Source organism: Podarcis bocagei, assembly GCF_964188305.1.
Source record: "Podarcis bocagei genome assembly, chromosome: 3".
Classification (NCBI taxonomy): domain Eukaryota; kingdom Metazoa; phylum Chordata; class Lepidosauria; order Squamata; family Lacertidae; genus Podarcis; species Podarcis bocagei.
In genome coordinates this window covers 24,108,433-24,122,307 of record NC_138127.1, presented here as the reverse complement: position 1 = coordinate 24,122,307, position 13,875 = coordinate 24,108,433, and the positions used below count along the sequence as shown (strand labels likewise).

Sequence of the window (13,875 nt, the reverse complement as noted above, 5' to 3'; positions counted from 1 at the left end):
AAAAATTGTAAGACACAATAATAATAAAAGTAAACAAAAACAGTTATCTGCCACTTAGCTGTTATGATACTTTAAAATTGAGTATGTACAGAATTGTTAACAAAATCCTTGCAAAAATACAATGGGAATCAATAAAAATGTTTTCTCACTTCCCCTGTATCTCTACCACTTACCACAGGTTTGTCAATAGTTTCTCACTTTTTCTACACCATGCATAATTTTATACATCTCTATCATATCCCACTTTATTCCCTATATTTCCAAACTAAAAAGCCTAAAATGTTGCAACCTTTCTTCATGGGGAAGTTGCTCTAGACCCTTGATCATTTCAGGTGCCCCTTCCAGCACCTTTCCCACTTTTTGAGGTGCAGGAACCAGAACGGTACAAACTTTTATTCTCTAATGCTTTTTGCCATCCCATACTATAAAAAAGGCCACTCCTGGAACTTCCGACAGCTTCAGGAAGGTTGGGAAGTAACACTCTTGTAATAATATGTTACTTATATGCTCAGCTTCCCTGAAAACCTCCCCTACATACTAAAGGATAAAGTTGGCAAGTTGGCAAGAACTGTAGATAGGGGTCAGGAGGAAGAAGGAAGCACCAGCATTGTTGTGTGTCTCTCATTCTACTTCCCACAAAAGGATTATATAATTCTCCCCAATTCATGCTCTCAAGCTGTGAAAACAGATTCTTCCCATTCTTTGCTTCTTAGGCCCACTTCATGGAGGCTTACTTTAACAGTATAATGACAAAGCTCACAATCAAATCTAATAGCTGCTCCTACACAGTTCTAAAATACACTTCAAACATTTCTTTTCTTTCAGAAACTTACAGCATCCTCTGTGATATCACTTCTTTTCCCCAGGAGCTTTGTGCTTTTGTCAACAACCAGAAGACCAATGGTTGTTTTTGGTTCCGTCACATTAATCTTGAGAGTGACTTCCTCAGAAGGCCCAGCTCTATTTTTATTCCAATACATATTGATCTGGGGGTGGGGGGAAGCATATTAGTTTACATTATGCAGTAGATAAAGGAGAATGAACAATTATTTTACTTCAGGTGCTGACTCCTAAATATATAGTTTTAAAGAAATGTACCCATGGGAGGGAAGTTCAGGTTACAGCCACAGTGCTGGAGAGAGAGTGTGAATCCCCTCATTAAAAAACAAAAACAAAACATGGTGTTATCTCCAGTCATGGATCTCTTGATAACCTATCTATTTTGGCCCAAAGATGCAGGAGCCATCCTTAGAAGACAGAGAAAGAAGAATGAAGGAAGGTTAAAGGTGGGGAAAGGCCAGAAGAAAAAATAAGTCAAAGTAGCAGACAGAGGAAACACAACGCAGGATTGAAGAGATAAACAGCACATGACCTAAAAGGGACTGGAGGTAGAAAGCTGGGGAGGGGGGCAGGTAAGCAAACTGGGCCAAACATCTTCCATTTTTATATCAAACAACTGTAGCAAAGTAAAAATAATCTTTATTTATTTAAATTATTTTAATGTAACTGTGATTTTTAATGCTACTGTTTAACCATATATGCCACCCAGAGACTATGCTTATAAGATGGCTTTTAAATTAAATGCAAATATGTAAATAAATGTATGCAGTGTCTAGAATGCATACTCTTTTGCACAACATGGGCATAAGGCCATGCACTGTGAAGCTGTTTGCACTAGCAGCCAATACATTTAATCCTAAGCATCCTTTGCAGGTAAGTACAGCAAGGTCTATAAATGGGCTCTAATACAGGAAACCTAGTTTAAAATCTGAAAGATGTTAATGAACAATTAAGCCGACCAACTAGTGAAACAGTTTGTAAACTATGACTCTATGCTAATGCCTGTCAATACGTGGGCTTCAGTTATATAATGTTTATTTGACTTTATTTATGCTTCCCTTTTTGTGTATAGTCTCAAAACAAAACAGAACACCATTTGTGTGAGAGGAAGTCTATGCACACAAACTTACCTGATTTTTAAAGACGAGTTGAACAGGAATGCAGAGATCATCACTAATTACTTCACCATCATCACTCACATAGTAGGCAATTATGCATGCTGTAGGAGCCCAAGAATGCTCTGGTGTTAAAAAGAATTCTGCAACGTTTACTTTACCCGCAGCCACAATTTGTTCTTTAGATACCACCTATATGAGGAGGGGGGAAAGTTAATTGATCTTCCTGTCAGCTGAGTTCCAGCTGAAATTGTAACACATCTCACAATTCAACATCTGTTATTTATAAAAGCACCTAAAGTGTTGTTGCACGCCAGCCTAATCTCCATGCGGTGCAAGATTCCAAGGGTTCCAGGAGTGCTTATCCAAGGTCTGTGTTTCCTTTTGGAAATGAGGCACAGTGGAGACTGTGGTTTCTTTATGGTATATAGTTTATTTACACATATATACAACCTAAGTCTATGACAGAGGAGTTCGCAGCATAGCCACCCCAAGAGCCTTCTTCCATAGCCGCAGTCTTGGATCCAGACAGACATAAAACATGGTGCTCTCAAAACATTGCTCTGCTTCCTGCTTTACTTCCAGGTCACATAACTCCTAGCTCTAACCCCTCTAAGATCTGGCATTACCAGTGGAGGGAAAGGGGACCCACCTTCTTACCGTCTCACACCAAGTTCCTCTGATGCTTTGTTATCTTAATGGCCCATTACCCATCCTATTAACTTAACGCAGGAAGCTTAGCTTAGTTTAGCTTAACTGGCTTTCAACACTTGTTGATTCAAGGGGATTAGAAGCGTTTGGCATACAACCTAAAACACACAGGTCTGACACCCAGTTTTAACACCTTCAAGCCTTAATTAAATTCTAACACCCACTGGATCCGGGGATAATAGAGGTCTAGCACCCACAAACTCATAACAGTATAATAACAACTATACAGGTGTCACGTGAATAGTTCTGGGCCCACAGGCATAAATGCCTAATAAAAAAATCCATTTTTGTATGCCACACATTGCAGCAAACACAGGTATACCAGTACATTTACATTCAGTAGGAAAGCTGCAACCAGTCTCACCTCTCTGATTAGCATACCCAAATGATACAAGGACGTACAATTGGCATTTTTAAACGCTTGCTCATAGTCCTATCTGGAAATTATAATTTTTGAGTAGCAAAATCCTCCTTATTGCCTATGCTGTCTTTCCTGTGTTTGTGGTAAAATTCAACACAATAAATATAAAATAATTTTTTAAAATACCATATAACTGATCTCTTTCATCGGCTTGTTGCTTTGAAGATTCAGCTCAAATGGAGTTCCAACCTAGGGGGGAAAATAACACAACTTGAATGAACATGCTAATTCCCTATCATGATGTAGTGTATTATTAGTGAATTTTGAAACTCATTGATTATTGAAAAGCAGAAGTTACCTTTACATCCTGACTTGCTTTTTTAATCTGGAGAAAAGTCATGGTGGTAGAGTAGAATGTACCATATATGATTATAGAAGTTTCGCTCTCTAGAAATTTGGCCTGTAAAAAAAAAAAGGGATGGGTGGGGGGACATTCAACACATTGTGAGGAAAATGATAAAGTTCAATTAATGTTTCACAAATTGTATAATTAGTGCCTCTTCTAATTGAAGAAGCATACATAAATAAATGAAGATATCAATCTGCCTTTAATGGTTAGAATGAAAGAAAAAGAAAAAGCTGCACTCCATCAGAATGCAAAAAGAAGGTAGAGATGGAAAATCCAATAGTTCCTGAAGCAATTTTCTTAAATTATCATTTAAATTAGTCTCAAGATAGCATCACAGAACTTTTGGTTTTCTTTTTCCACTCAGAAGACGTTTCTGTTCCCAGAGATGAAACACAGCAAACACCCATGATGAAACAGACAAACTCTCTTTCTCCATTGCCAGCTAAATTGGACTGATGCAGTAGAACATCCTGCATCTGCTTAGTCAGTCTACTCTACTGTCCTAGCCATGGATAGACTGAAGAGTGGCTCCATACTGTCAGAGGAAGAATCTTCTATCTATATCCAGTAAGGAAGCCAATCAGGCTGGCAAAGAAGAACAGAGCATCTACTTTGTCAGCTCAATGTTTTGCAAAATGGGTCAGGCTATTTGAGGAGGAACAAAAAGATGAAGGGACACAGCTAGGAAAAGTACTAGGAGAGAATTCAGAGGCCTGACAGGCCAAATTAGGCCCCTCCCTAGGTTAGATGATTTCTAACAAGTTGTGGTGAAGCTTCTGCTTTAATTTTTCACTAAACCACAGTTTCTCATCCCATATGAATTTGAGGAACTGTTGTTTATCTTAACTCTAGGTAGTTAACAACCCAGTATATCAAGCCAAGGTTTCATCCTGGTTTGCTTTAACTAACTAGAGGTAGAATAATTCCCAGAATTTTGTGATGAGAAATAATAGTTTAGCAAAAACTGAAAGCGAAAAATTTCACTCTCTTTCTCTTATTCACATATGAGTGGAGAAGAAGCTTAACTATGGTTCATAATAGTTGCCTGAACCACTGGTGGGCACACCTACTATGAAGTCTAAAAGGATAAATTAATACACTTGAAATGAATGTCCTCCTGCATCCTGCAGGGTTTGGCCTTTGTGAGTAGAGGTCAATGAGGCAACCTCTCCAGTGAACTGAGGTGTTGGCAGTCCAACCAAAAGGTGAAACCTTTGGACCAGAAGTGACATTGTGGGGAGAGCACACTGAGGATGCAGCACTGCTCATCCCAACAGATGAAAAAGGCAGGGTAAGAGATGCATCAGGGATAGGTCCTGGCATATCAAAATAAATACCGTATTTTTTGCTCTATAAGACTCACTTTTTCCCTCCTAAAAAGTAAGGGGAAATGTGTGTGCGTCTTATGGAGCGAATGCAGGCTGCACAGCTATCCCAGAAGCCAGAACAGCAAGAGGGATTGCTGCTTTCACTGTGCAGCAATCCCTCTTGCTGTCCTGGCTTCTGAGATTCAGAATATTTTTTTTCTTGTTTTCCTCCTCCAAAAACTAGGTGCGTCTTGTGGTCTGGTGCGTCTTACAGAGCAAAAAATACAGTAGCTAAAATAGAGAACAATAATAAATATGTTCAGTTTTCACAAAAAGCCTAGCAGAATAGGTATGTTTTAACTGACTCCCTAAAAATCTCAAGAGGGTAAGCCTGGAAGAACTTCCCTGGCATGGAGTTTCATAGTACTGATATCACATCTATCTGTCAGATTCGCCACCTTTAATAGGAAAATAATAACATAGGCCTACTAGGCAGGGCTGTTGTATGGGATATTGAGATGCATCTGAAGCACTTTGAATACTCAGGTAGGCATAAGAACAAGTTTCCATACTAAGATTCTTTTCATCTTCTGATTAAGTATTTACATATTTTGACGGGGGAAACACAGAAAAAGCATACCTTAACATGCAGTGTTGTTGTATTAACTTGAACCGGAAACTCAATCTCAATAATCCCATTTTCTGGCACGTGGTAGATTAGGTTCTGAGATGCCTCATTTGCCTGTGATTCACCCACATCACCATATGGGTAGTAAACAGGATTCCCTATGGGTGTGGCAGTGATCACAATGTCATTCCTTCGCTCATCAGACGACAGCAGACTGTTGTCAATTTTTGTTACTTTCAGCTGAAAATAGTAAAAGGCATGTCCATAAATCAAACCCAAACTTTCAAAACCATGATTTACAACAACTAAGATTTATACTCAAATCCTAAATATGGAATGCCAACAGTGCATTTAGTGCTGACAGCTTGCAACCACCAATAACTAATAGACCAAGAGACTCAAAATAAATTGTATTTAATTTCTTTAAAAGACTGTATCAATATATACAGTATTTTTAAAAACCCAACTCTTGTCTCCGTAATACTGCTTTTGCCTTTTTTCTAGAATGATACTGATAATATAAAGAGTAGTAGAATAACTCACCGTAGCTATGAAGTTCAGACTAGGCTTGAGAACTGCTGGATACTCAGAAAATTCTAATATGTAGTCATGATGCTTTGGAAATACAGTAGCACTTGCATTTTGGGAGATTCCTGTTAGAATATTTGGAGGGTTTAAAAAAAAAGTCACATGCATAATCATTCCTTCCTAATAACACTTGCAGAGTCCGTATTTCTCGTGATTCCAACCACTAACAGTTTATACTGCTGTGAAAGGCAGCTCCTTTCTCAGCATGTAGCAAGGGTTTGCAGGGAGCTGGATATGCAGGGGAAAGTCTCCTCCTACAAGGCAAAAAAGGGGAAGGGGGCATGCCCTAGGGAGTGACGAGGGCTTGATTATGAGCCTCAAAGGCCAAAGGTACCCCATACCTGCCTTAAAGAAAACCCCATATAAAACTGCATACCTGTAAGTGCTTCTGTAACCACAGCTGTAATTTCCACCGGCATCTGGTGATGCTCAGAATAACCCCAATTGTTGTAAGTTATATTTTCCACCTCTAGAATGTCGAATGTAAAGTTCACAGATCCATTAATCTGAAAACAACAACAAGAAGAAAAACTAATCAATTTCTTTTATCTTCTGAAAGGAAAAAGCAGGCATGGGGGAGAGAGAACCAGACCATATTTGTATCGCTGCATTTCCCTTAAGGGTTAAGGTAGCATTAGCAGAGCACAATTTGGAAATGGAAATGATAAATAAAACAAAATATTGTCAAAACATGAACCTGCGGTGGATCTTGGAAACATCAGAAGTTGGGCTGATAGTGAGCCTAAGCAGCACCAACCACCTGCGAAAGGAGGGAACTGCAGGCAGATCAACCATACCAGTCACTACTGCCTTCTTACTCCAACAAGCAAGAGTAGGCCATGTGACATGTCCTGACCCCATGAATGTTTCTGGCTCAGGAGATCTGCTATTACTGCTTACAGATTACCTGCACATTACTCTAACTTTGTCTTTAGCTGACAACTCTAGGGGAGCTGGTACCGGGACATCTCTACATGACACACTGCTTTCTTCAGTGGGGGACTACTATGTAATGGCCACTGCACAGATCATTAGAGAATTGCTTAATCATTTCGATGACAGAGTGATAAGCATAAGCCACAGGGTAGCATAGGTAGGCAGCTGGGTAAAAAAAAGCTAAGGCACTGGATTACAATTTAAAAGCTTTATTACAGTGGTGCCCCGCAAGACGAATGCCTCGCAAGACGAAAAACCCGCTAGACGAAAGGGTTTTCTGTTTTTCGATGCGCTTCGCAAGACGAATTTCCCTATGGGCTTGCTTCGCAAGACGAAAACGTCTTGCAAGTCTTGCGATTTTTTTCGCTTTCCCCCCTTTCTCTAAGCCGCTAAGCCTTTAATAGCCGCTAAACCGCTAATAGCGCTAATCCGCTAATAGGGTTGCTTTGCAAGACGAAAAAACCGCTAGACGAAGAGACTCGCGGAACGGATTATTTTCGTCTTGCGAGGCACCACTGTATTTCCACAAAGAAATCATTGAGGTGGCTGAAGAAGTGTTATCCCCCCGCCCAACATAAACACATGTCAGGTGCTAACTGCAGCTCACCTCAAATGTCTTAGTGATATTTTTCTTCCTTCCATAGAACTGGGAACAATCAACAGTTACTTTTCCCTGCACAGGCTTTCCATATGTGTACCTGAAACAGTCAACAAAAAACCCATCATTTCAAAACAAGTTTCTGAAGACAGGTTGAATCAATCTCATAAGCCTACAAGTATCCATTTGAATCTGATCATACATACCATGCATGTAATTTTAAATCCGGGGATCATGCCCTTTTTGGATCTAGGCATACTGCAAATCACACCGAATCAGTGAAATTATTGCCCATCACTAATAAAATGTATCTTTTACTTTATTAACAACAGTAAGTACAAGTATCCCTACTATACATACAGAGACAGAGTGGACATAAGCAACACCTCAGGTTATCTGGAAATTTATTGGAATTTTAACTTGTATGAAATTCACCAGCCATAACAGTGCCACACAAGTGTTCCTGCAGTTAACACCTTCTTTCTTGCAGCTTCTGCCCTAATAACTTTCTTCAAGTTCACTTGTGGGGTCAATGACATTCTTTAATTGTCATGTTCTGGGAGCAGGGCTTAAATTACCAGTTTTCTCTTTATAGCCACAGTAATTTCTCATTTTAAAATTATTACTATTAGTTTTGTATTTTAAAATTGTACTCAGAAAAATATACGTTTAAAAAATAATGATCAACTGTTACGTCTGCAAAGAAGGAATCAATAATTGAGTTAAATCCCACCTTTGCAAGGTTAGGAACTAGCTAAGGACTAACATGGGTGTACAATGCATATAGACCTCAAATGATGTAAGATTCACTTTTTACCTACTTTGCTGTGACAGTACCAGTGAAATTCATGTCTTTCTGAGAATAAAACAGAGGTGTTGCTAGAAAGACTTCAAACTTTGGTAGCACTAAAAAAGAAGAAGCTATAATTAATTTGATGGCCATAGCTATGTTTTTCAATACATGTTTCAGTAATGTGGTTTTCTCAGTATAATGCAAACAATGTATTTATGTACCTCATCTACACTGAAATCACATATCACTTCAGTTCTATACCATGTTAATTGTTATGGCTTCCCCCAAAGTACCCGGGGCTTTTAATTTGGTGAGGGTGCTGAAGATTCCCTCAAAATGTACAATCCTCCAAACCAGGGGTGGGAAATCTAAGAAACATGGGAAATACTGAGCCACAAAATATGCCCACCCCCACAAAAAAAGTCTGGTCTTAAATCAGCTGAAGTTATTGGTTCACACGAGTCATCGGATGGAAGCAGATGGGAGAGATCTTTAAAACAAGTGGACTTACAGGCACTGAACCTCTTCCTCTCCTGAATATTACTTCATCTCAATCCATTGCTCCATACTCTTTATTCTCAGCTCACTTCTAGTAATAGAGGTGTAAGGGAGAAACTGTTTGGAGCAAAAGACTGCAGAATCTTAATGTACAGGATAGGAAAGTGTTCAGCACTTCTTTCCTGCACACTGCTTTTACTGTTAGACACACACATCCTCAGCTACGTATGTGAATGGGGCAGACATGTGAAATACATCCCCATGGCATCAAAAAAATATAAAGCATCTTTAGAATAACAAATGAAGTTGAATACTCTGTTCCATGTGGGCAAATATAGGAGGTAAAAGGCTCTCATAATCCAAGTCTTGTGGGCTTCTGCGATTTGAAGGCTTTTCAATATTATGACTTTTTTAATGTAACGTTCATAATTCTACTGTTGCAGGAGGACCTTTAACTTTTTGAACCCCTTCTGTCTTCCAAAAAAAATAAAAAACTGCATCCAAGTTTACATGCAAGCAGGAATCACTTACCATATTCCATCACCGTAAATGTCTGATAATGTGTCTGATCCTATAGAAAAACAAAATAAATTCTATGAAAGGTATGCGTAACTTGTATGATGTATTGTATCTAAGATAGGACTTATCCCAAATTAATTCTAGCAAGCAAGCAAATGAATAAATAAGGTACATGCTGAACTGCCGTTTTCCCAAAGACGACTTTACAATACTTAAATGTACTGTGGCACCTTAAATACTGTTACACACCACCCCAATCTACACAGTAGTTTCCTATACTTGCACAGCTATTTAATCATTGTTTAAAGAGCATCACACACAATAATGCACACTGCATAATCACACATCTCCACAAGCACATCAGGAAGTAGGGCAGTGATCAAAAGGGCTGTTCTATATAGTTTCTCAGCACGGCTTCCGAGAGTGTCTGTGGAAAAGCTGAGTTGTTTCCATAGAAACTAACAAGGCTAAACAGTAACAGGGAGCCAGGCAGGACAGTTTTAAATTCATTCTTCTAGCAAGCACGAACTCAAGAGTTGTAAATAATAATATCAAATCAACACATTTTTCTACCCTACTGCGTTCCGAGGGGTGAGTGGGGATCACAGCAGAGAGTCAATATGCTCTCAAACAACTTGATTTCTCCTTTCAACTTACACCACCACCAAGGCCAAGTCAGAAAATGAATAATTAAATAATAAAGAAATCTTTAAATAGACTCTTTGTTCTTTGGGACCAAGAGCTCAGGTGAAAAGGCAGCAACTAGCCAACACTAGCCAGCACACCATCTCAAAGTGAAAACTTGCTCTCTCACAAACTGAACTCTCTTACACAACTCAAAAGTTACAACTTCCTCATACAACAACTCTCATAAGAGAGCCCAATGGTCCATCTGGTCCAGAATCCTGTTCTCAAAGAGGCCAACCAGATACCTGCAAGTAGGACCTGAACCATAACACTGTTTACAGCGGATAACAGAACATCCCTGTGCTTGTCAATTTGTCCCAAAGTCTACACAAATTCTTTCAAGGCCAACTTCTAATGTACAACATTTCTGTGCTTCCCTTTTCTTCTGATTTCCACTTCCTCAATCTGCATAGCCCTCCAAAGCAGTTAATATTGAATGCTTCATTCTCATTTGCTTCTTGGCTCATTCCCAGTCACAATTAATGGTGTCCCAATTTGCTCTCTGTGACTGCATGTGATTGCACTTTCCTCTATTATGTTGCTCAAGTATCTAAACCAACTCAAGAACTACTAAAAACTGTCTTTGAACTTCTTTTTTAGAATTTCAGCTTTTAAGAAAATATACTGTACAAATGTTTTGGTAATGAGTTATTAAAAGCTGTATCACATGATTTCTATATATCTTTTGAACTGAATGCTGAAGTAATGAAGCACCATAGAATGCCTTCGCCACATCATACTTTTTGCACAGTAATCAGTATCTGAAGACTCAGATCTTTCTCAGTTGCTGAGCTCATCCAATTTAGACAGTATACATTTCAATTAAACTGCACAACTGTAGACAGATTTAATCTCTAGCAACGATGAACTAACTCCAGTATGCAACCTAGCCCCATGAAAATCAATGGGAATTTAATTATTGATTTCACTCAAAGATACATTACATCCCTGTTAAAACAATTCATTATGTTAATACTCACTTTTACTTGAACTTTTATGGACCAGTCACCCAGGACAGGATATTTGGATATTTTAAACTGCTTGGCAATTTTGCCTAGTTTTCCATTCTGCGACAACCACTGTTGAATCAAATTGTGTCGAGGATCCTATTTTTTAAAAAATGTCAAAAGCATGTGTTTAGTAACACTCAGAACAGAACAGTGGGGAAGGAGAGGGGAAATACCATTGTTAATTCTGACAAGCTAAAGTACTTGCCCCGATAGCGCAGTGTTGAATTCCACCCAATAAAAATTGAAAATCATACAGCTTCTAGCACAGCACATTACAATTGCTACTACAGGCAGAAAAATCATTAACTTGTTTGCCAAGACTGTTAGCAATTTCCAGGTGACCCATGGGGGAGAAGTTTGGGAACCACTGATTTATTCAAAATTAAATCCCTTGCCATTATGTATAAGAATAGTCTTAGAGAAAATACACTGCAAATTGCATAACCATACTCTGAAAGAAAACCCTGCTTCACCAAATAATGTCAAGTTTATACTTACATGAATATATATATTCATAGGAGTATTGTACGGCTTGAGGTCAGGATACAGAGTAACAACCCGTATTTTCACATCTTGGCCTGGTTTATACATAGTCTTGTCAGTTTGGATGAATACCGATAAGCTCTTGTGCTCAAATTCAAGGACAGTGTGGTTAGAAAATAGCAGACGACCTTCTGAATATCCTTTGACTAGTAAATCATAATCACCAGGAGTACTGCCCAAGGGGAGCTGAGGGTAAAAAACATGATTGCTTTATTTATTTCTAAAACAAATACTGGACACACAGAACAGTAAAACAATGAATAATTAGAACTCACAAAACTAAAAAAATTGAAGCTGCAATCCTATGCAACTTACCTAAGAGAAAACCCTACTAAAGATATCCAAGTAATTACGAGTAAGATTATGACATAAAATCTACAAATAAGTTACAATGACACTCCCTAAAAGTGTTCTGTCACCTAAATTTTCATTTATTCTTTCATACTATGATCCCATTTATATATTCACCCACAGCTCCAAAAACCATGGTTTATGAAGCTATGAATGAATAATGTAGAAGTTCACTCAAGCCTCATCCCTTTGTTTGCTAGTTGCATGCCAGCTTCAGTGTAAAGATTGTGACTTGCATTAAGCCAAAGTTCCCCATTACAGCTTAACAAGACCAGCTCTACCATTAAGCAGATTGTGGCAGCTGACTCAGGCAGCAGATGTTGGAGGCTGTGACGTGTGGGAGGACAGAGCTATGCACCCTGTACCCCCTAAGTTAGCCTACTGTAGCAACTATCCCCTCACCAGTGCTGAAAGAAGATTCAGCTGCCATAGATTCGGCTGGCTTCTCTATGTGGAATGGAAAGGTGCCATCTTGTTCTTTGCTTCAAGCAGTGAAATGTATTGTGCTGGCTAAATGGGACCAGGTTTACTGTCAATCAGTGTTCGAAACTCCCATTGTTCTTGGAGCCTTTTGCAACAGGGAATTTCATTAGCGTGCGCAGTTTCTGAGCTCTGGGCGCAGTACTGCACCAAAGATTTCAGATTAAAACTGCAGAGTGGAAGGAAAGGACAACCTTTTTCTGCCTCCCTACTTCCAGCTCCTCTCTGAAGACTAGAGAAGAGACCCTCTTAAGAATATTGGGGGGTGTGCAAGGGAAGGACTAGACAATGTGAAAAATGAACATAATATTTTAGCTGCAGTCCATTCATTTTCAGCTTTGTATTCTAGTTATTAAAAAAGTGTGCCTAGACATTCAGTTGTTGTGCCCATAACCTAGGTTTAAGGTGCCATTTAGATCCCACTTTTCACATCTCAGCATCTAACACTGCTGTCAATATGAGATCCTGGATCATTATCCTGGTTTCTGAGCCTGCACTATCAGGCAGACAACAATCTGTCCTCTGGCAGAACAGAATCAGGCTGCAGAAGAAAATGGTTCCCCTAGGACATTTGATCTAAATTCCCAACCATGATTTGTGTTCTGGAAAGTCTTATTCTCTGAGTTAGTCTGCAAGCACGTTTCAGAGATACATGGCACAAGCAAGCACAGACATGCTTCTAAGGCAGAAGCAGCAGCCATGCTTACAATTTACAAGAAAAGGGATTGTGCAGAAGAAGAATCATGATTCATCTGCTCCTGTTCATTGGCTCTTAATTAGTTTGAGGCAAGTGCTACATGACAATGTGGTTTGCACCTAAAAATGCAGTGTGTTGATATAAATCTGTTTTAAAATCTTATCTACTATTTATGAATTTTAATACTTTTACACCCTCTTTGTTAGCAAACAAAACCTAGAAGGAATGCTAATCCCGCATTCTTGTTTGTTTCAATTACATCTAGACATGCCAGGAACACTAGTTTCAATGTCTGTTTTAACATCATTGTCAGATGATGTTTCCTAAAGCAAGATATGAAACGCCTGCATTTCAGTGTATATGATTCACTTGTCAGAAGGAAGCTCTTTGCTCACTAATAGTGAACTTACACTATATACAAGATTAAAATGAAATAAAGGTAAGTAAATGAAAGAGGCAGCATCCATTCAGGAAATATTTCACATGGAACTCTAGTACTTGGGGAAAATAATACTTACAGCTGGAAGGACAAGTGTACCAACCGAATCTGCATTTAAAAAAGAAAAGGGGGGATTAATCCACCTCTTGCTTCCTACATGCCATGTACTGTCCCATGTACAGCAAATCCATCCTTACAATGCTTTGTTGGAATGCAGCATTGCAGCACCAGTCTCTTACATAATGTGAACCTTCTTCTTGTATTTCAGCAGTGGGACTCCAGTGGTACCTGCAAACACACTTCCTGAGGATGGAGGTTATTTCTGGAGACCTAGGAAGAGGCGTCAACTCCATGTTTTCCCAGGA

The 13,875-nt window shown here is 39.0% G+C and overlaps 1 protein-coding gene across 5 annotated transcripts in view; it reads right to left on the bottom strand.

Moving 5' to 3' along the window:
- Positions 1-13,875, bottom strand: part of CD109 (CD109 molecule) — a 66,873-nt gene that overhangs the window by 37,025 nt on the left and 15,973 nt on the right. For all 5 annotated transcript variants that reach the window (XM_081186764.1, XM_081186766.1, XM_081186765.1 and 2 more), the window contains exons 3-15: positions 13,590-13,618; positions 11,499-11,729; positions 10,971-11,096; positions 9,316-9,355; positions 8,315-8,399; positions 7,503-7,593; positions 6,336-6,465; positions 5,915-6,024; positions 5,384-5,611; positions 3,386-3,487; positions 3,214-3,276; positions 1,971-2,147; positions 834-986 (exon numbers count right to left, since the gene is read on the bottom strand). In XM_081186764.1, coding sequence (XP_081042890.1) covers positions 834-986; positions 1,971-2,147; positions 3,214-3,276; positions 3,386-3,487; positions 5,384-5,611; positions 5,915-6,024; positions 6,336-6,465; positions 7,503-7,593; positions 8,315-8,399; positions 9,316-9,355; positions 10,971-11,096; positions 11,499-11,729; positions 13,590-13,618 — 1,565 coding nt within the window. The remainder of the gene's footprint in view (positions 1-833; positions 987-1,970; positions 2,148-3,213; positions 3,277-3,385; positions 3,488-5,383; positions 5,612-5,914; positions 6,025-6,335; positions 6,466-7,502; positions 7,594-8,314; positions 8,400-9,315; positions 9,356-10,970; positions 11,097-11,498; positions 11,730-13,589; positions 13,619-13,875) is intronic.